The following is a 23,730-nucleotide window of genomic DNA, read 5'->3' on the forward strand; positions in this document are numbered from 1 at the left end:
AAAATTCAAAGGAGGGAAAAGTGTTTTGACTCGCCGATCTTTCAAAGTGCTGCCGCACAGTTACGCATGTCCGCTACATGCGGCACTGTCTGCCAGCCATACAGCAGCCACGCCACCTAAGCGGCAAGCCAGCCAGCGGACCCAGTGCCGATTTGAATGTTACCGTGTACACATGTCTTACTTTGTTTACTTGCTCTGTGACTTACATGTGCTGTGTCATTTGAAATATATGTGTTCAACTTGACGTTATAACAATCATGTTTCAAAATATTGGTGTATGAACCTGAAGAAAGGAGGTCAAGAAAAAGTCAATATAGTTATACTGGTGACGCATGCTCAGCACTTCAAGTGAAGAAGAAGAATAAAAAGAAGACATGCACCAATTTTTCGACATTGTATGACAGAAAGTGTGAAATCAGGGAAATAGTTGCTTTTGCCGTTCATATCTCAGGTGCAGAAATGAGTATAGATAAGTTTTAATAAATTATGAAACTGACTTGCTGAGCAGCACATAAATTCAAGAGGCAAAATGCTTAGTACTGCTGACAGGCACTAAAGTAAAAGTGACACTATACCTATCTCACTTTTAGATCTAGTAGCTCCTCTCCCTCTCTGAGGAGAGAGGAATATTTCTGTTGGCCTCCTGAAGGTAAGATGTGGTCAGAAACTCTGTCTCAGAATTTATTAGTTTTCAACTGAATTGTTCTTTCAAGTAATAATAGATAAGTTGTCTGCATTAAGAAATTTTGTGTCTCTAACAGTTACATGACAGTGTAGTATGTCTCACCTCCAGTGATCATCCATCGGAGGTGGCAACAAGGCATAATTCTTTGTAGAAGCAAGTTCTCCACACCTTCAGTTGTTTCCACTCAAAGAAAATTGAAATACACTACATTTCTTTAAAGAAAGATCTAGGCTTTGACTATTGGCATTCTTTTAGAAAACATTAATAGTATAATAGTGTGGTTTTGTAGAGGACTGAACTTATATCACAGGAGTCAGCAAGTTTAATGTGATAAACAACAAACATGCAAAAATATGTTGCTCTATTTTGCAGAGTTAAATATTATTACAATTTTCATTTCCCCTTAAAAGACTGTGAATAGCAGCATGTTTTTGAGGTACAAATTTGCTGTATCTGTATGCTCTAAATTGTGAAATGAGAAAGTGACTGATTTTTTTATGTGGGTGTTGGTCCTGCTGCTTCTGTGAGCACTTTGGAATTTTATTTGAAATAATTACCATTCCTTATCTGCCTTTCAATATTGCTTGGGGATTTAGGTTGTTAATTCTTCTCCAGTTACATTTTTTAAACTGACATTTGAACCATAAGACTGTACAATTGTCCTACTTGGAGGTTGGCAGCTGCACATCAGTTAACTTTCACAATGTTTCTTGCTCTAAACTGGAGATGAATATTTTTTGATCCTATTAACTAGCAAAATCACTGTTTTAAAACTACTTTATTAAACTTAAAAAGAGTCACCTTCTACATATTCAACCTCTTTGGTTTCTTGATACAGAAATTTCAATGTATTACAACTCAGCAAATAATAGATTTGCTTTCAGCCACGTAACTATGTTTTAGCATAGCCAAAATGAGAACTGAACTCTAAATTCACTAGTATTGCCACTGGACTTCATAAGATACAACATTATCAAGAGACAGCAATAAAAGTTTATAATTACTTCAGTTAACAGAAATGAAGAACTTGAGGGTAAAAATTAATTCAGAAACTTAAGTAATTAATGAGTTTAAATATTTTCAACATTTTCCAGCCATGTCAGCAACTGTATAAATATTAATTTAATTTCAATTACCAACAGCCTCAGTTGCAACGTTTACCTAGACTTTACCTAGGTTTCAGTTGGAATAACCCAACCTTCTTCAGAATAAAAGTAACTACCATTTGTCCATAGTGGACATCGTCAGGCTAAAACTATAAATCCATAAATTATCGTCAGACTGTAAAAACTTCTCTGAAACTGACTCGTTCCAATTTTGCCACTGCGATGCGGCAGCCACGAGTGCTGTACTGGAACTGACCATAGTGTCATGAGGCTCGCCTAGACGGACACAATACCTTGCGCCTGTGCATAAACTGTGTGATAGTTACTTGTTGGGACAAGACGCAAACCTAACTCCTAACCTTGAATTTACTAGTAAAGTGAAATAAAAGGTATAGCTGAGGAATAGGGCATATATATTATCCTGTGCAGAATGTACTTAGATCGACTTTCTTAACAGTTATGAAGTATTTGTTGGTCATGATATGAGGAAGACATCATGTGCTTACAAGGTATGGCCTGTCTAGAAAAATTTTGTGCTTAAGCATGAAGTTTAATCACCTAAAATGAACTTAGGAGTGGGAAGAATAATATGAAGCTAACATTGTCATTATTATGACTAGGCCTAGAAATTTTTGAGATGTAAATGTTAAGCTCTTGCTTAGCTATGGTTACAATGCATTAACATCCTATTGACTTAACACACAAATGGTCATGATTGAACTTATGAACAAGTCTATATCTAATCTTTAACATCTGACAATACAGGCCAAATAAAATAGACGGTCATTATTCAAGATTAGGATATGTGACCTGAAATGGTCTAGATTCAAGTCAAAAACTAATGCACATGCCTGATTGAGCTTATTGACGAAGTTGTGATTATGAGTTACAGAAAACACTAAAGTAGGGGATAGTGTGGCGGCAATGGGGTACTGAATTTGCCTTCATCGAGGTGATCCACATGCATACTGTAAAAACTGAGTGTGGAAAACTGCCATCATAATTAGGGCCTGGTGACCACTGCCATTGAACTTAGGGAATGACAGCGGAATTATGTTTAAAGCTTAAGTGTGACTTGGTGAACATCACGCCAGTCAACACACTTAAAACTATTGACCAACAGAGGCCAATATGTACTTAAAGAACTAGTCTAAACTATGGGTGGATGACAGGAAAATGGTTAAATTATGATGTCATTTGGTGAGCAACACTCCAAGGACACCTTTAAACGTCATTGAGTAAGATGAATTCAAACTGATCCGGCTAGTCTGAACCAAAACTTCGTATCCAGTAGATTGTGGCAAGGTGATGTTACCCCCTCATGATACTTATATGGATATCAGTGCCATTAATTATGTTAATAAAAGTTGTGTATGACTAGGTGATGGCATCTCTGCTATCATATACACATAGTATTGACCACAATCGGCCATATTGAAGGATGATGTGGTAGCACCATTCTGTAATGGGGTAGTGACTTGGTGATCATCATTCTGGTTACTAGACGTACATGTTATTGACCGATGAAGTTATTATCCACTAATTAAATCAAATGTTGAAACCGTTCTTAAGTCTAGAATGGGCATACCTAATATCAGTTGACAATTTTTTTTTTTTTTTTTTTTTTTTTTTTTAGCTTTAAACATAATTCCACTGTCATTCCCTAAGTCCAATGGCAGTGGTCACCAGGCCTGAATTATGATGGCAGTGTTCCACACACACAGTTTTTACAGTATGTGTGTGGATCACCTCAATGAAGGCAAATTCAGGACCCCATTGCCGCCACATTATCCCCTACTTTAATTTTTTCTGTAACTCATAACCATAACTTCGTCAAGAAGCCCAATCAGGCACATGCATTAGTTTTTGACTTGAATCTAGACCATTTCAGGTCAAAATTCTAAATTTCAATAAAGACCATCTATTTTATATGGCCTGTATTGCCAGATGTTACAGATTAGATATAGACTTGTTCATAAGTTCAATCATGGCCAATTGTGTACTTAGTCAATAGGATGTTAATGCATTGTAACCACAGCTAAGCAAGTGCTTAACATTTATGTCTCAAAAATTTCTAGACCCAGTCATAATAATGACGATGTTGGCTTTATATTATCCTTCCCACTCCTAAGTTCTTTTTAGGTGATTAAACTTCGTGCTTAAGCACAAAAGTTTCCTAGACAGGCCATACCTTGTAAGCACATGATGTCTTTCTCATATCAGGACCAACGAATACTTCATAACTGTTAAGACAATCGATCTAAGTTTGTTCTGCACAGGATAACATATACGCGCTTTTCCTCAGCTATACCTTTTATTTCACTTTACTGGTAAAATCAAGGTCAGGAGTTAGGTTTGCGTCTTGTCCCAACAAGTAACTATCACACAGTTTATGCACAGGCGCAAGGTATTGTGTCCGCCTAGGCGGGCCTCATGACGCTATGGTCAGTTCCAGTACAGTCGTGAAATTGGGCTGAGTCAGTTTCAAATAAGTTTTTACAGTCTGATGATAATTTATGGATTTGTAGTTTTAGCTTAACAATGTCCACTATGGACAAACGGTAGTTACTTTTATTCTGAAGAAGGTTGGGTTATCCCGACTGAAACCTAGGTAAATTCTAGGTAAGCATTGCAACTGAGGCTGTTGGTTATTAAAATTAGAATTAATAATTAATGTGTGTACCAATTTCCTTATTTATTTTACGTGTGATGTGAGGGTAGGCAAAAGAAGGATTACAGATAATAAAGCTACATCGATCTAGAGGTATTTTTCCATGATTTTTGTGATTTTGTACCTAGTTGCATTGAAACTTTACCAGTTATCATCAAGATGGTGATTTCCATTATATTGAAGTCTTTGTATGATTTCAAACACTTACATATGCAGCATGAAAATGGCTGTGTATGTGGCACTAGTGCCAGGCAACTTAATGTGTCAGAGTGTTCCTTCGAGAAATGCTGCTAAACAAGTTAGGCAGGCTCTGAAAAGTAGTGCACTTTAGCCTTTATACTTTCTTTGTGAGTTGAGATTTTGAATAGCCCCCAAAGTGGAAATGGCTCTTTATTTGAAGTGCCATGAATAAATCAATAAGCATTCAAGTGATAGATACAGTCAGCCTCCAGGCTGACAGCTTTTGTGTCTGAATGCTGCAGGCTCATAATTTTAGGTAAGGCTGCCAGTTTTCACTGAACAGACTTTTCAAGGATCTTATAGTTCACTCCTTGTGAATATTACAATATTACAATGATAGCTTGAATGTGCAACTGCAACCAGATCATAAACTATTTGATGCTGGGGCTGAAGTAATGTCTAAGCATTATGGTGCTATTGTAGCATCATATTACACAATCTCTTTTGTTTGTTTTCATTTTCTCGTGTATTACAACAATTGTTGAGTGAGATTTTCTCCTCTTGACAAAGCAATTTGTGCCAGTCCAGTAACCTGTAAGTGTTGAACAGTTTAAGCATGCTTTGCCACAAATTTCTGTTCCATCCATTAAATGATTAAGTGAGCTTCTTGTATCTGTAACAGAGAGATTTATTCAATATCTGTTTATTCAAGGCTGTCTACAACACTCATTCTTGTAGTTTTGAAACATCCACACCTGTTCCTAATTTCTGTCAGTACTTGATTATAGTCACAGTGATTAAGTAATTGGCCAAACTTAACTACACATGGAGGTAAAAGAGGGAGCTTATTCGTGGGTCATGATCAGGATAGGCATCTGTAATGCAGGTGCCCATTTTAGCTGGGGTGGGCAGCAATGGGTGCAGGTCTATTACAATCACACATTTTTAGTTTTACATAACTGAAATTGGTTATATTTCATGAATAATAAGTGCAAATCCTAATTAGTGAAATATAGACAAAAGGTGATACATGCAAAAATGATGTCCTTCACAAGATCTATTCATAGTTGACATAAAAGTTAGAGAAAGTGACAACATATCCGACATCAAAATAATTTTAATATCTTTATATTATCTGTTGTATACCAAGCAAGACATACTATGGATATTTGGGCTTAATTAATAGTAGTATTAATTTATAACATTCTCAACATTATGTAACTGTGACAGAATACTTATTCCTTTTCTCAATCTCTCTTGACAGCAAATGGTTAAGCATTCTATCCATTGATCATGGGAACAGTTACTATGTTATTGAATTACAAATCTTCTACCAGTGAGCAGCTCATGAGCGACAGATAGGGAAAAAAATAACCTGTGCACAGAAATATTACAGATTGCCATGATATTCTCAGCTTATCTTTGCTTTCTATTATTCTGCTTCTATTACATTGTTTTCACTGTTATAATCAGATAAGGTAGTTATCTTTCCATTATCTAGAATAATAGCACACTTTCAGAGTATGCAGACGCAATAGCACCTTTATTAGCAATCACATACAACTGCTTACTTGATGAGAGGTCTGTTCCTAAAGACTGGAAAGTAGCACAGGTCACACCAATATTCAAGAAAGGAAATAGGAGTAACCCACTGAATTACAGACCTATATCACTGACCTCAATTTGCAGTAGGATTTTTGAGCATATACTGTACTCGAACATTATGAATCACCTTGAACAAATTGACTTATTGATACATAACCAACATGAATTCATAAAATATCATTCTTGTGCAACACAGCTATCTCTTTATTCCCATGAAGAAATGAGTGCTGTTGACAAGGGATCTCAGATCCATTCCATATTCCTAGATTTCCAGAAGGCTTTTGATACCATTCCTCACAAGCGACTATTAATCAAATTGCGTGCATATGGAGTATCATCTCAGTTGTGTGACTGGATTTGTGATTTCCTCTCAGAGATGTCACAGTTCACAGTGATAGACAGTAAATTATCAAGTAGAACAGAAGTGACATCTGGCATTGTGTAGTGTAATAGGCCCTCTGCTGTTCCTCATTTACATAAATTATCCAAGTGATAATCTGAGCTGCCCCCTTAGATTGTTTGCAGATAATGCTGTAATTTACCATTTAGTAAAATCATCATATGATCAAATCCAATTACAAAATGATCTAGAGAGAATTTCTGTATGGTGTGAAAAGTGGCAATTGGTACTAAACAAAGAAAAGTGCGAGGTCATCCACTAAAAGAAATCCGATAAAATTTGGGTATATGATAAATTGCACAAATCTAAGGGCTGTCAATTTGACTAAATACCTAGGAATTACAATTATGAGCAACTTAAATTGGAAAGACCACATAGATAATATTGTGTGGAAGGCGAAACTAAGATTGCACTTTGTTAGCAGAACACTTAGAAGATGCAACAAACCCACTAAAGAGACAGCCTACATTACACTTGTCTGTCCTCTGCTGGAATATTGCTGCACAGTGTGGGATCCTTACCATGTAGAATTGATGGAGGACATCAAAAAAGTGCAAAGAAGTGCAGCTCGTTTGGTGTTATTGCACAATAGGGATGAGAGTGTCACTGATATGATACATGATTTGGGGTGGCAGTCACTGAAACAAAGGAGGTTTTCTTTGTGGCGAGATCTTTTTATGAAATTTCAATCCCCAACTTTCTCTACCGAATGCGAAAATATTTTGTTGACACCCAGCTATGTAAGGAGAAATGATCATCATAATAAAATAAGAAAGATCAGAGCTTGAACAGAAAGAGTTAGGTGTTCCTTTTTCCCATGCGTCATTTGAGAGTGGAATGGTAGAGAAGTAGTATGAAAATGGTTTGATGAACCCCCTACCAGGCACTTAAGTGTGAATTGCAAAATAACCATGTAGATGTAGATGTAGATGTAACAAAAGAGTAAATATTTGGACAAATCTGCAGCAGTATGTAATTTCCCTCAGGGTGAAAGAATAAAGCATTTTACAACAGTGATTCTGGGACTTCTAAACTAGATTCAGGTTAATGATTAAATGCACAAAAATAGTTGTTAATAACGTTTACTTTCTTCTGATAAAAATAACTGTCCAAGGAGATCTAAATGCTCTGTTGATCTCAGCATTTTTGTCACTGTCCTAGCCTAACTTTTGCTATTGTTTCAGAAGTTTCAGAGGTGCTCATTAATGTAAACATTCATTTTGAATTTTTGTGTTGAGAATAACATTTTTTAAATCACTTCCAACAGATTTAAGGCAACTTATAACTGTCTTAAATGTCACTTTAAAAATTTTAGGTCTGGTGACTGACATCATTATATCATTAGATGACCATTACTTGTACTTCTGTAACTGGCTTCATGGAGACATACGTCAGTTTGACATTACAAATGCAGCTCATCCAAAGCTTGTTGGACAAATATTCCTGGGAGGCAGTATTGTGAAAGGTGGACCTGTTAAAGTAACCGAAGATTCTGAATTAATGGTTAGTTGCACTTTGCTCCCCAACTCTTTTCATGATTCTGTTTGTCTGCAAGTCATTGCTTTTATTATTATTACTACTATTATTATCATTATCATTATTATTATTATTATTATCATTATTTTATTGATTTCAGGAATATGTTATTGTAAATTTGAAATTAGCAGGGAACAAATACTTTTTAGTGCTTTATATATGCTTTTTATAGGTTATATTTTCAAATTGCTCATATTTCGTATTGATTGTGTGTGTTTGTGTGTGTGTGTGAGTGTGTGTGTGTGTGTGTGTGTGTGTGTGTGTGTGTGCAATAAAATAAATGGAATTTCAAGATTAAAAGTGATAATTGTCAGCAATAAATTTTGTATAATCCCCATGACTACGTGACTCTTCGCAGATTAGAGCTGTATACACAGCCATGCATTGTCAGTAGTATACAAGTACCAACATTTTATTAAATCATGTTTCTTTCTAATGTTTCATCTCCTTTGAGGAGGTTTCCAACATTAAGAGAGGAAGCATTATGCAGAGATACGTGCCTTGGGCCATGGCCGAACACCCTGTCACCTTAAACACAATATAATTACTTACCATTAACATTAGTATTTATAGTGGTTTATTAAACCACACTCCATTGTCTTCTCTCAACTGATAAGCTTTTTGCAGATTATAGTCTGCATGGCAAGGTAAAATTTACTGGTTTGAAACAGAGGTGTTGTTGCAATCAACTTCTGTTTCAAATTGAATAATGATCAAAGTTGTCAGAACTACACCAAATACATCTGAAGCATTTGCAACAAAGTGTCAGGGCTTGAAGTGCTCCTGAGCTGCAATGAAGCTCACATAATACTAGGTACAGGAAGATGATTAAAACTTGAAGCTGACAGCAGTAAGATTTTTGGGGAAAATTTAAGCATATATATTGAAGGGACAGACTAATGTGGAATGACAGTGGTGTATTTCTCACAGTAAACGTGAAACTCAGACCTACCAAGACAGAAATTGAAGCTACATGTGAGATTGTTTGGGCAAGGTTCAAAGGAGATGGTGTAAAATTATAATTGGATCCTTCCATCAGTCACCAGACTCACCTCCTGATGTAACTAAAATCCTCAAATCACTATCACATATGTTCACCAATTATACTGTGATCAGTGTAGGAGAATTGTATCAATTGTATCACCAAGAGTTAAATGGGATATTTATGATTCTGTTGGTTGTGAACGTGACAAGATGTCCCACAGAACATTACTAAGTTCTTTCTCTCAAAACTACTTGCAACAGATGATTTGTAATCTCACTCATGGTGAAAATATATTAGATATAATGGCAACAAATAGACCTGAGCTCTTTGAGGATCTTCACATTGAAACTTGTCTCATCGACTATGAGGTAGCTGTAGCAACAATGATTACCAAAATACAGAGGACAATTAAAATAATTATAAAGATTGATATGTTCAATGCACTAGATAAAAATGTAGTAGTGTCATATCTGAATGATGAACTTAAAACTTTTGGCTCAGGGCAGGAGCATGTAAAAAACACTAGCTCAAGTTTAAAAGCATAGTTGACCATGTACTGGATATATGTACCTTGTAGAACAATTCATGATGGGAGGGGTCCTTTTTTGTATGTAGTTACAGTAAATATACTTCGGAAGACACAGAGAATACTTTGTAATGTGTGGAAAACAAAGTATAGGGCTGTAGATAGAGGGGTGCTGAATGAAATACATTTGGGTGTCAAGAGGGCAATGCATGAAGCCCTCAATGACTACAATAGTAGAGTATTATTGAAAGATCTTTCACAAAAGCCAAATTTCACAAAAAGAAATTCTGGCCATTTGTAAAGGCTGTTAGTGGCATCAAGGTTAGTGTCAAAGCACATGTTGGTGAAACACAAACTGAAATTCACAGTAACAAATCATAACAAATCACAAGCAAATGATTAAGTCTTATTTTCAAATGCTCATTTACAAAGGAAAACTCAGGGGTAATAACCCAGTTTGATTCTTGTGCCATTGCAAAGATGAATGAATTAGATATTAGAAATCATAATAGAAACAGTGTGAATCATTAAAACTGAGTGAAGCTCCACAGTCTGATGGAATATCTATCAGATTCTATACCAGATTTGCAGCTGAGTTAATGCCTCTTTTAATCATAATATATTGAAGATCCCTAACAAAAACCTGTGCTCAATGGTTGGAAAAAGGCACAAGTCACACCATCTACAAGAAGGACAGCAGACGTGATCCTCAAAATTACCATCCAGTATCCTTGAAGTCCATTTATTGTAGACTCTTAGAACATGCTGTTAATTCCAATGTAATTATCAAATATTTCCTACAGAATTACTTCCTCCAGGCCAACCAGCATGGATTACAAAAATATCATGTAAAAACCAACGCACACTTCTCTCACGTCCATTTTAGATATCTTAAAAAGAATGAGCTCGTCCATACCAACCAGAATCTGTTCAGAAAATATTGATCATGTGAAAACTAACTCACAATTCTCTCAGTGCCATTCTGAAATACATGGAAAAAGTCAGCTTTTCTGAATTGCACGGGTGGAAACTCTCCATGCAATATATTCTACATTCCCATGACCCTTCTGGCCTCAACCTTTGTTAGTAATTTTTCTCACCCATCTAGTCCCTTCCCTGTTCCCCTTCCAGCATTACAGAGCCCTCATTCCACCAACACACACTGTCTTTTTACTTTTCTCCTTTTTTGCTATCTCCTCCCTCTCTACTCTGCCCTCCGTCTAACCTCCCGACTGCACCTAGCTGCCCTACCCTCTCTCCACCTCATATTTGCGTGCTCCCCAGCACTTCACTGGCTCCCACCTCTACCCTGCTATCCCCCCTCCTCCTTGCCTCCGCCTTACCACCACTCAGTTGCCACTCCCATGATGCACTGCTGCTGTTGTTGGCAGTGGGCCTCACCTGCCAGAGGCTGCAGTTATGTGTATGTGAGTTGTGTTTGCATGTGTGTGTGTGTGTGTGTGTGTGTGTGTGTGTGTGTGTGTGTGTGTGTGTGTGTGTGTCTGTCACCAATTTTCAACAAAGGCCTTTTTGGCTGAAAGCTTATATTGTTACAGTCCTTTTGTTGTGCCTATCTGTGACTCAGCATCTCCACTATATGATGATTAGCAACTTTCCTTTCCATAATATTGTTACATTCCATCCTGGATTTTCCATTGTTTGAAAAAGTCAGTCACATATATACAGTGTTTCTTGACTTCTGGAAAGCATTTGAATCCGTACCACACATGCAATTATTATTAAAGTGTGATCATATGGGGTATCAAGTGAGATTTGTAATTGGATTGAGGATTTCTTGGTAGTGAGGACACATCATGTTATCTCAGAAGTAGAGTCATTGACAAATGTAGAAGTAACTTCAGGTGTGTCCCAGGAAAGTGTGTTGGGACCCTTGCCTGTTTGTATTGTATATTAATGCAGACTATATTGATAGTAACATCAGACTTGTTCACAGATGATGCACTTATCTGTAATGAAGTACTATCTGAAGAAACGGTACAAATACTCAATGAGATATTGATAAGATTTCAAAGTGGTTCAAAGATTGGCAACTTACTTTACTTTAAATGTTCATAAATGTAAAATTGTGCATTTCACAAAATGAAACAATGTAGTATCCTATGACTACAATACCAATAAATTACAGCTGGAATCTGTCAACTCACACAAAAATGTAGGTGTAACAGGTTACAGGATATGAAATGGAAAAATCACGCAGTCTCAGTTGTAGGTAATGTTGGCAGCCTGCAGTTCATTGGTAGAGTACTAGGGAAACGCAATCAGTATGCAAAGAAGACCACATACAAAACACTCGTGTAACCCATTCTAAAATATTGCTCAAATGTATGGGTCCCATACCAAATAGGACTAACAGGGAACATGAATGGATACAAAGAAGATCAGCAAGAGTGATCATAAATTTGGGACAGTGTCATGAAGATGCTGAAAGAACTGAACTGGCAGACACTTGACAATAGATGGAAACTATCCAGTGAAGGCATATGAAGAAAGTTTCTAGAATGAAGTTTGAGTGAGGAATCCAGGAATATACAACAATATCCCACATATTACTTGCATAGGGATCACAAAGACAAGATTAAACTACTTACAGCATACATTTAATAGATCATTCCTCCCACACTTCATACATAAACAGAATGGGATAAAGCCCTAATAACTGGTGCAATATGATGTACCCTCTGCCACATACTTAACAGAGGCTTTTGGAGTATAGATGTAGATGAAGATGAAGATGTAATGTAGAAAACTGTAACAATGATCACATTTTTATGGGATAAAATGGGATCATTCTCAGTATTCCACCTTGGAATGCAGAACATTCCACCATCCAACAAGGGTTAGTCAGTGGGACAATTGAGGGATTTAAAGAACAAATGATTCGGTGTTAACATGTTTTGCCCTCTCTAACTTCTGCTTATTCAACTAAGTGAAAGAGTTTAGTGTCCATTGAATATGTTATGAAGGCTATTGATAAGTATTTTGTACTTTCCAGAATGAAATGTGGAATTGGAAAACACTAACTGAAAAATTGTGTCTAGAGATGAAAAGAAAAAAAGAAGGGACCACATATTCCTGACCTAAAAACTTGCTCTCTTTATCTGAATTTTATCCAGCATTTTTTTTTTCATTGCCCTTATGTTTGGAAGAATGTGTAACTCCATATTATCTCTCACTATGGCAGTTCTGAGAGAAAAAATTAGATTTCCTCTGTATAAATTTAACACTTAAAACCTAAATAAATAAGTCCATATTATGTTTTGCTCAATCTTCCTGCACATGTTTCATGTTTTACATTTGCAAGTATTTGAAAATTATAGGGATTTTAGCTATTAAAATAAAAAATGGATTTATCCCAAATGGTATTTAAACTTTGATCAAGACCATATTTGTTTTATTTTGGAACTCTCTTATAACTATTAACAACTAGATTTATTACAGGCAGTATTTATGGTGTTAACTTACAGGTATCAATTAAAATCATAGAAGACATTCAATGGATTTCTGTTTTCTTGATAGACATTGATAAGTGCATGAGTAGAACAAGTAGTAATAGTAAAAGTAGTAGCAGTAGTAGTAATTCCCATTGTTTCTTACCCTTAATAACTTAAAGAGTCATGGATATTGTAATTTTTTTTCATTCACATTTCCTTTTCCTCCTAGTTCTTTACTGCGCTGCTCACCTCTCTTTTTCTTAATCCATATTTACGAGATGCATTCAAGTTCTAAGGCCTCCGATTTTTTTTCTCCGGACTGGAAAGAGATAGAAACATGCGCGTTGTTTTAAAATGAGGCCGTGTTCATTGTTAATACATCCCAGAGATGGCAGCACCATATGGCAGATGGAATTTTACTGCCAGCGGCGAGAATGAGAACTGTTTTAAATACTTAAAATGGCCACGTTTTCCTTACTTGAACAGCGTGCAATCATTCGTTTTCTGAATTTGCGTGGTGTGAAACCAATTGAAATTCATCAACAGTTGAAGGAGACATGTGGTGATGGAGTTATGGATGTGTCGAAAGTGCGTTCGTGGGTGCGACAGTTTAATGAAGGCAGAACATCGTGTGACAAACAAACCGAAACAACCTCGGGCTCGCACAAGCCAGTCTGACAACACGATCAAGAAAGTGGAGAGAATTGTTTTGGGGGATCGCCGAATGACTGTAGAACAGATCGCCTCCAGAGTTGGCATTTCTGTGGGTTCTGTGCACACAATCCTGCATGACGACCGGAAAATGCGAAAAGTGTCATCCAGGTGGGTGCTACGAATGCTGACTGATGACCACATGGCTGCCCGTGTGACATGTTGCCAAGCAACGTTGACGCGCAACGACAGCATGAATGGGACTTTCTTTTCATTGGTTGTGACAATGGATGAGACGTGGATGCCATTTTTCAATCCAGAAACAAAGCGCCCGTCAGCTCAATGGAAGCACACAGATTCACCGCCACCAAAAAAATTTCGGGTAACCGCCAGTGCTGAAAAAATGATGGTGTCCATGTTCTGGGACAGCGAGGGCGTAATCCTTACCCATTGCGTTCCAAAGGGCACTACGGTAACAGGTACATCCTACGAAAATGTTTTGAAGAACAAATTCCTTCCTGCACTGCAACAAAAACGTCCGGGAAGGGCTGCGCGTGTGCTGTTTCACCAAGACAACGCACCCGCACATTGAGCTAATGTTACGTGACAGTTTCTTCGTGATAACAACTTTGAAGTGATTCCTCATGCTCCCTACTCACATGACCTGGCTCGTAGTGACTTTTGGCTTTTTCCAACAATGAAAGACACTCTCCGTGGCCGCACATTCACCAGCCGTGCTGCTATTGCCTCAGCGATTTTCCAGTGGTCAAAACAGACTCCTAAAGAAGCCTTCGCCGCTGCCATGGAATCATGGCGTCAGCGTTGTGAAAAATGTGTACATCTGCAGGGCGATTACGTCGAGAATTAACGCCAGTTTCATCGATTTCGGGTGAGTAGTTAATTAGAAAAAAAATCGGAGGCCTTAGAACTTGAATGCACCTCGTACTTTTCACTCTGTTCTCATTTTCTCAACTAAAGCTGTCACAGTGCTTACCAACATACTATATTTGATTTACTAATTTCTCTGGCACCTTCCTCTTCATTTTTGTCTTCTCCCATATTCAGAACATGTGGGTCCTTCTTATACTGGGAGCTGAGTGACCTTATCTTCTATTTTAACCTTTGCCAACCAATCCCTCTCTTCTCTCCTCCCCAAGGAAGCAACTGCTAGGTCCAGTAGCTACAATAGTGCCTTATAATTTTGTAGGTGTTTTTGGCATGTAAAATATTTTGCCTTTTGGAGGTAAGTACAGGCCAGCAATTCTCTCTCATGATTTGTTGTTTCCAAATTAAAGTCATCTTTAGATATAACTGGGTTTATTCATGGTAAAATACTATCCTTAAATCAGAATTTTCTTCAGTATTATTATCAATGATGTCTAGAATCATACTAAATTACAAATTTAGCTTAGCTGAGTACAGTGGTAAATAGTGTGAATTTTTAAAGCTTATTTCAGTTTCTCTTCTTTAAAGAGCACTAATTTGGTGTTTTTCATGTTTATTTTTGTTGTTACCCAACCATATTTTCTCAATTGCTCTAATATTTTCCATTTCACATTTTAAATTTTTGATGACAAACCTAACATTACTGTTATATGAATAAAATATTTTTGTGAATGGCTCTTTGAATACTCTGGATTTAATCATAAGATGTTGAGCCAAATGGTGGCATTAATATTCATAATGGTAATATAGAAATATGTACTTAGTGTAAACTAAGTAAATATGCTTACCATTTTAGTATCAAAATATCTACCTAAGAAAACACTGAGTCTGTATCTATTAATTGTTAATTGTACAAAACATTTGTGCAATCCTTGCCAAATTTAGTGCTTTTGGCAGTATACATTCTCAGACTCACTGAATCAGCTACATCGACAATGGTGATTTTTTAGAATCTTATTCCCATTTGGATAAATTTCTACAGATGCCCATGTCATAGACAAAACTAGGAAACTACCAATGACTGCTGTTTCTATGAATCACCCTTTTCAGAATTCTTGCTATGATTTGTTTGACAGAGTCTGTCTACAGAAGAATTACTCATTCATGTAACTTGACAAGCACTGAGGTCATCAAAATTGACTTGTAATTGGTTCCCTGATTTGCCTATTAAACATGTTTATTGGTTTATTAATCCATTAAGTAATCTAGTCATGCCATCCTAATCAGTAGATGTTTCTAATTTGAGCTGTGATATCATTTTTAGGACGTTGCATTCTGTAACACACTTCAGATAATTTTATTTTATTTAGCTGCCATTAGAAGCATTTCAGGTTGTGTGTGACGCATTATTACATACAACCATTGTCATCAAACAATTTTATGTATTTATGGTACTTCAACATTAATATAACAATGGAAAATTCAGCATGGAATGTAACAATATTATGAAAAAGAGTTGTTGCTACTCACAATATAACGGAGATGCTGAGTCACAGACAGGCACAACAAAAAGACTGTCAGAAAGGGAGCTTTTGGCCAACAATTCCTTCATCAGAAATAGGCAACATACACCCACTCATGCAAACACAACTCACACACACACGTGACCACAGTCTCTGGCTGCTGAGGCCAGACCATGAGCAACATTGCATGATGGAAGAGGCATTCAGGTGGTGGGGGTAAGGAGGAGGCAGGGGTGGGGAGGAGGAGGGATAGCAGGGTATGGGTGGTGGATGGTAAAGTGCTGATTGTGGGAGCATACAGGGATGAGGTCAGAAGAGGGTATGGCAGCTAGGTGCAGTCAGGCGGTTAAATGGAGGGCAGGAGTGGGATGGGGGTAGCCTAAAAGCAAAGAAGTAAAAAGACTGTGGATGTGATGGTGGAATAGAGGGGCATGTAGTGCTGGAATGGGAACAGGAATGGAAATAGGTGGGTAAGGACATTGGATAATGAAGGTTGAGGCCAGGAGGGTTACAGCAATGTAGGCTATATTGTGGGGGGAATTCCTACGCACACAATTCAGAAAAGCTAGTGTTGGTGGGAAGGATCTGGATATCACAGCTGTGAAGCAGTCATTGAAATGAAGAATGTCATGTTCAGAAATAGGGTGGCCCAGGTGGCTCTTGGTCACAGTTTGTCGGTGGCCACTCATGTGCCAGACAGCGTGTTGGTTGTTGTGGCCACACAAAATGCAGCACAGTGGTTGCAGCTTATCTTGTAGATCACATGGCTGGTTTCATATGTAGCCCTGCTTTTGATGAGAGAGGTGATGCTTGTGACTGGACAGGAATAGGTGGTGGTACGAGGATACATGGGACAGTTCCTGCATCTAGGTCTATTACAGGGATATGAGCCATGAGGCAGGAGGGTAGCAGGGGTTGTATAGGAATGAATGAGGATGCTGTGTAGATTTGGTGGGTGGCTGAATATCTCTGTGGGTGGGCAGAAAGAATAGTGGGTAGGAGATTCCTCATTTCAGAGTATGATAAGAGGTAGTCGAAACCCTGGCAGAGAATGTGATTCAGTTGCTCCAGTCCTGGGTGGGACTGAGTCATGAGGGAAATACTACTCTGTGGCCAGATGATCAGACATTTGGAGGTAGTGGGTAACTGGAAAGATGAGGTGTGGGAGATCTGCTTTTGTCGCAGATGCAATGGTCACAGGTGGCTAGGCTGTATGGAAGGGACTTCTTGGTGTGGAATGGGTGGCACCAGTTGAAGTGAAGGTATTGCTGGTTTCATGTGTGTGGAGGTATTGATGTAGTCATCTTTGAGGTGGAGGTTAACATCAAAGAAGATGGCTTGTTGAGTTGAGTAGGACCAGGTGAAGTGAGTGGGGGAGAAGATATTGAGATTCTAGAGGAATGTTGATAGGGTGTCCTCACTGTCAATACAGATCATGAAGATGTCATCAATGAATCTGAACCAAGTGAGGGGTTTGGAATTCTGGGTGTTTAGGAAGAACTTTTCTAGATGATCTATGAATGGGTTGGCATAGGATAGTGCCACATGGGCACCCATAGCCATACCTTGGATTTGTTTGTAGATAAAAGAGAAGTAATTGTGGGTGAGGCTATAGTTGGTTGTGGTGACTAGGAAGGAGGTTGTAGGTTTGGAATGCATTGTGTGTTGGGAAACGTAATGTTCAATAGTGGTAAGGCCATTGGTGTTAGGGATGTTAGTGTAATGGGAGGTGGCATCAATATAAACAAGCAGGGCACAATGTGGTGAAGGAACAGGAACTGTGGAGAATCGGTGGAGGAAATAGTTATATAGGAGGGTAGGTTGCAGGTAACAGACTGAGAGCAGAGATTCCCTCAGTGGAGGCACAGTAACTGGTCATATTGGGGCTACTTGGATTATTGGGTTTATGGACTTCAGGAAGCATGTAGATAGTAGGGGTTTGGGGAGTGGCAGGGGTGAGGAGAGAGATGGACTTGGGAAGAGGTTCTGGGATGGGCCTAAGGATTTGGGGAATGGATTTCTGGAATGGGGTTACTGTGGCACAGTTTGTTGGATGACGAATCTGTCAGCTGGTGGAGTCATTCTGCTAAGTAATCCCCTTCATCAGCAGGTAGGATTATGAGGTTGAGGTCAGTTGTTAGGTGGTGGATTGCACTTCTGCATGTGTAAGGTTAGTTTGTATGATGAGGGATTTTTGAAGCGATTGTGAGGCAAGGTTCAAGGTTAAGAAATTCAGAAAAGTTAATAGGGAGTGATTAGGGGATAGTGTTGGTAGATCAAATTTGGATGGAGGAGTGAACTGAGTTAGGCAGTGTTCAATATTGGTCTTTGGTTGAGTCTGTTTGGTAGCGTTGGTGGCAAAAAATTGTTTCAACTTATGGACTGGGAGAAGGAGAGAAGGTCTTTAACAAGTCCTGCATGATTGAATTTGGGAGTGGGGAAAAAGTGAGGCCTTTGGAAAGGACTGATACCTCTGCAGAGCTAAGGTTATTGGAGGAAAGGTTCATGACTGTGTTTTGCATCTGTTTACGTTCTAGATTCTGTGTACTGATGGGATGGAGTTCTTGAGGGTGGGGGTAAATGTAATAGGTCTGTGAGACAGGGTTTGTCAGCTAAAAGGGGATGTGGGGGAGATTTGGAGATTGTTGTGGAGGTGGTGGATAGTGGTAGTCCAAGGTGGGAGTAGGAAGTGAACAGAGTGAAGAGTTTTTTGAGGTGGCACTGTGCATGTTGCTCTAGGTCCTGGAGGGCAAGAGTTTCAGTGTGTGACATGGGATTCAAGAATTTGGTATTGCATAGCAGGAGAATTTCGCAGATTGAGGGGAGGTATTGCAAAGAGATTTGGGTCTGTTTGATATGGTTTTGCAGGATTATATTGGTGAGAATTAAGGATCAGTGGAATCTGAACAGCTGGAGGTCATTGAGGAAGGAAGGGTGGTAGGCAGAGATGGGTAACTTAATGGTAATGCCATTTACGGATGATTCCATGAGCCAGAAAACGATGCAGGAACAGTATATGGTACTGGGTTCTGGCTAGGGATAAGGAAACTTTTCTGTATTGACACAGATGGGAGGAGCAAGGACCCATGGTGGTGGATAAAAAACGTGTAAAAATATGTAAGTAACATATAAATATGCCTGAAAATTTCGAAAAAATATGAACAAACACGTGGGAAAAATCAAATAGGAGGTGACATGGATGAAATAAAACAAGATGAAGAATGAAGGAGTTTGCTGATACTGAAACTACTGAAAACTACTGAAATTGTCGTGAAGACACAATGACATCAAAGAAAAAAAAAAAAGAAAAAAGTTGTAATGTGGGTTGCAATTATGTGGGTAGATAAGTGAGAAGAAGGGGGATGGTAGACATGAACTTTTTCTCCAAAAACCTTAGCTCTATAGAAGTATCACCTCACTTTTTGCCCCACTCCCAAATTCAGTCATGCAGGAGTTGAAGACCTTCTCTCTTTCTCCCGGTCCCTGCAGTGGAAACACTTTCTTGCCTCCAACCCTACCAATCAGACTCAACCAAAGACCAATACTGAACCCTGCCCAACTCAGTTCACTCCTCCATCCAACCGTGATCCATCCACTCTGACCCTGAATCACTCCCTGTTAACTTTTCAGAATTCCCTAACCTCCACCCCTTGCTTCATCCATCTCTCCACAACCCTTGCTCCAAAACCCGTGCCTCATGGCTCATATCCCTGTAATGGACCTAGATACAAGACCTGCCCCACACATCCTCCCACCACCATCTACTCCAGGCTGGTCACAAGCATCATCTATCACCAAAGGCAGGGCTCCTGTGAAACCAGTCATGTGATCTACAAGCTAGGCTGCAACCACCATGCTGCATTCTACATGGGTCTGATAACCAACAAGCAGTCTCATCTCATGAATGGACTCTGACAAACTGTGGCCAAGAAACAGATGGACCACCCTGTTGCTGAGCACACCACCCAATGTGACGTTCTTCATTTCAGTGACTGTTTCACAGCCTGTGCCAAGTGGATCCTTCTCACCAGCAACAGCTTTTCTGAACTTCAGAGGTGGGAATTCTTCCTTCAGTATATCCTGTATTCCTGTAACCCTTCTGGTCTCAACCATCTAGCCCCTCACTGTTCCCATTCCAGCACTAACAGCCCTCTATTCCACCAATGCACCCACACCCCCCACAATCTTTTTACTTCTCTCCTTTTTAGCTACCCCCGCCCTCTGTGTAACCTCCCGACTCCACCTAGCTGCCCTACCCTCTCTCACCCCTGTATACTTCCACAATCCACAATCAGCACTTTGCTGCTCCCTACTCCTGCCCTGGCATCCCTCCCCCTTCCCACCCCAGCCTCCCCCTTACTCCCACCACCAGGTTGTTTCTCCCATGATGTGCTGCTGCTTGTATTCTCAACTCAGCAGCCAGAGACAGTGGTCACGTGTGTATGAGATGCGTTTTCATGAGTGTGTGTATGTGTGTGCATGTGGTCTATTCCTGATGAAGGCTTTGTTGGCCGAAAGCTCACTTTCTGACAGTCTTTTTGTTGTGCCTATCTGTGACTCAGCATCTCCACTATATGGTGAGTGGCAACCATCTTTTCCATAATACGAGGGTCACTCCAAAAGAAATGCACACTATTTTTGTAAAAATACAGTTTTCATTTTGCATGTGTGAAAGTTTTCAGTGTATAGATACATCCTTCCTGCTTGTTTCCAAACTTACTTCAACCTGTTCCCGTAAGTGGCACCATCACAGCATGTCTTCAAGATGGCTGCTACACTTTACGTTCATCAGAAGCAACATGCTGTCATAGAATTCCTGTGCTGTGAAAACAAGACAGTGGGAAACATCCACAAGAGGTTGAAAAAGGTGTATGGAGATGCTGCTGTTGACCGCAGTACAGTTAGTTGGTGGGCAAGCAGGTTACATGATGATAGGGGGCACGGCTATATTGAGGATTGTCCTCGCAGTTGCAGGCCTCATACTGCACACACACCAGACAATGTGCAGAGAGTTAATGAATTGGTGACTGCTGACAGACACATCACAGTTAACGAATTGTCACGCTACGATGGGATAGGGGAGGGAAGTGTTTGCAGAATACTGAAAGTGTTGGCATTAAAAAAGGTTCATGCCAGGTGGGTTCCCAGGATGTTGACAGTGGCTCACAAAGAAACAAGAAAAACGGTATGCAACGAACTTTTGGAACAGTACGAGAATGGTGGAGATGAATTTCTTGGAAGAACTGTGACATGTGATGAAACATGGCTCCATCATTTTTCACCAGGGACAAAGAGGCAATCAATGGAGAGGCATCATGCAAATTCACCCAAGAAAAAAATAATTCAAAACCACATCTTCTGCTGGTAAAGTTATGGCTACAGTGTTTTTCATTTCCGAAGGACTCTTGCTTGTGGACATCATGCCAAGTGGAAACACCATAAATTCTGATGCATATGTGATGACACTGAAGAAACTTCAAGCTCAACTGAGTCATGCTCAACCACATCAGCAAACGCAGAATGTTTTGCTGTTGCACGACAATGCACGGCCACATGTCAGTCAAAAATCATGGAAGCAATCACAAAACTCAGATGGACAACACTGAAACACCCGCCTCCAGTCCTGAACTGGCTCCATGTGACTATCTTCTCTTTGGGAAACTGAAAGATTCTCTTCATGGAACAAGGTTTGAAGATGAAGACTCCAACAGGTTGGTCCAGAATTTTACTGTGCAGGTATACAGGTGCCAGTTCCAAGATGGCATAAGTCGGTTGAGAGGGATGGAAATTATGTGGAGAAATGAAAATATTGTTCCTAAAGGATGTATCTACATTCTGTAAAACTTTCAAACACGTAGAATAAAAGATGGATTTAAAAAAAATAGTGTGCATTTCTTTTGGAGTGACCCTTGTATTATTACATTCCATCCTCGATTTTCCATTAATCTGTGTTAAAATAAGTAATAAAATGTAGATAGATAAAAATCTGCTCCCCAAGTAGTGACAGGAGAATGCACATATAAAATATATGAAAATGCACAAACTTTCAGAGCCAGTGGATCCTTCTCACAAAAGGGTTGAATCAAAAGCAAGAGTAATGAAGGAAAAGATCTGGTGAGGTTTAAAAAATGGGGAGAGCTGTAGAAAAGTCACACAGGACCCTAGGTCAGGGGAGACTTATTGGGAGGGCTGAGAAAAAAGACTGCACTGAAAAACTTTAGAACTTAAAAGTGGAAGAGAGAGATTATTGAGGAACATCATGCAAGAGTCAATAAGGGTGGAAAGCTAAGTGCATTATACATGGTAGGCAGGTAAGCAGGCAGAGAAAAATAGACAGCTTGGAAAATAAAAAAATTAGAAAGTAGAAGGGAACAAAGAAAAAGAATAGTCACTGAAAAGTAATACTGAGACCATAAAAATTAACTAAATTAAGACCAGGTGGGTGGTAAGAACAAGCACATGTTGTAAACCCATTTCTTACTTGTGGAGTTCCGAAATATTGGTGTCAGGGGGGCGGATCCAAATGGCATTTGCGCTGAAACAGGCACCAACATCATGAATGTCATATTGTAGAGTGTGCTCTACAGCAGGATCATCTTTGTTGCCAGTATGCACTTTCTGCATATGCCCTTTCATCCTAGTTGATAACTTGGTGATAGTTATACCAATGCAGAAGGCCAAATGGTGTTTAAGTCTGATACATGACACATGTCATTTCACAGGTGTCTCTTATTTGATTCCTTCTCTTTCTTTTCTTTCCCAAAATTTGGCCTTTTGATATGTCTGCTATAAACTTATGCTTACATAAATTTCCAAGACACTTTGTTTTCCTTTTTTGAATAGTTGCTATGAGATTTTTCCACTTTTTGATATTTTTCAAAACCTCTTCAATCATTTTCTTTCCATCTAGCTGGTCCATGTCAGTCTTCTCCAAAGCCACATTTGCATCACTTCTAAGCACTTTCTACCTGCCTTCATCAATGTCCGACTTTCACAGCCTTATAGGAGCACACTACAGATGAATGTTTTGAAAAATTCTTTTTTTTTTTTCTATGTGAAATGGCTTGATGACTATTAGCTGCGCTCATACATTGAAAGTACATATTTTTTTCTGATTTATGTGCTGCATCTGTTGTCTTCCATTACTAAGGTACTTAAATAACAAAATTTTATTTATGTTATTTAATTTCCTTTGATTTTGATGTCAGTTACACTCATTCTTTATTTGCATACTATTATAATTTTGGTTTTTGACAGTTAATTTTAATTTGAAACATTTCATAATTGGTAAAAAACTAGAAAGTATATTCTGCATATGTTTTCACCTTCAGATATTAACACAGTACTATCTGGAAATTTTATGCAGTGAATAGGGGTCCCACTCACTTTAATTTAAAATTTTTCCTTTGAAGATCCTCATAGCTTTTTCAATGAAAAGGTTAAGCAAACAAGATAACAAACACACTTGTCTTATCCTTTTTCTGATTTAGGATTTATGGGGCACTTTGTATTTTGAATATTTTAG

At 38.7% G+C, this 23,730-nt stretch overlaps 1 protein-coding gene across 1 annotated transcript in view; it reads left to right on the top strand.

The window, feature by feature from the left end:
• LOC126176982 (methanethiol oxidase-like) overlaps nt 1–23,730 on the top strand; it is a 156,105-nt gene that overhangs the window by 38,034 nt on the left and 94,341 nt on the right. The window contains exon 7 of the mRNA XM_049924196.1: nt 7,963–8,150. Coding sequence (XP_049780153.1) covers nt 7,963–8,150 — 188 coding nt within the window. The remainder of the gene's footprint in view (nt 1–7,962; nt 8,151–23,730) is intronic.

Source organism: Schistocerca cancellata, chromosome 3 (genome assembly GCF_023864275.1).
Source record: "Schistocerca cancellata isolate TAMUIC-IGC-003103 chromosome 3, iqSchCanc2.1, whole genome shotgun sequence".
NCBI classification, from domain to species: domain Eukaryota; kingdom Metazoa; phylum Arthropoda; class Insecta; order Orthoptera; family Acrididae; genus Schistocerca; species Schistocerca cancellata.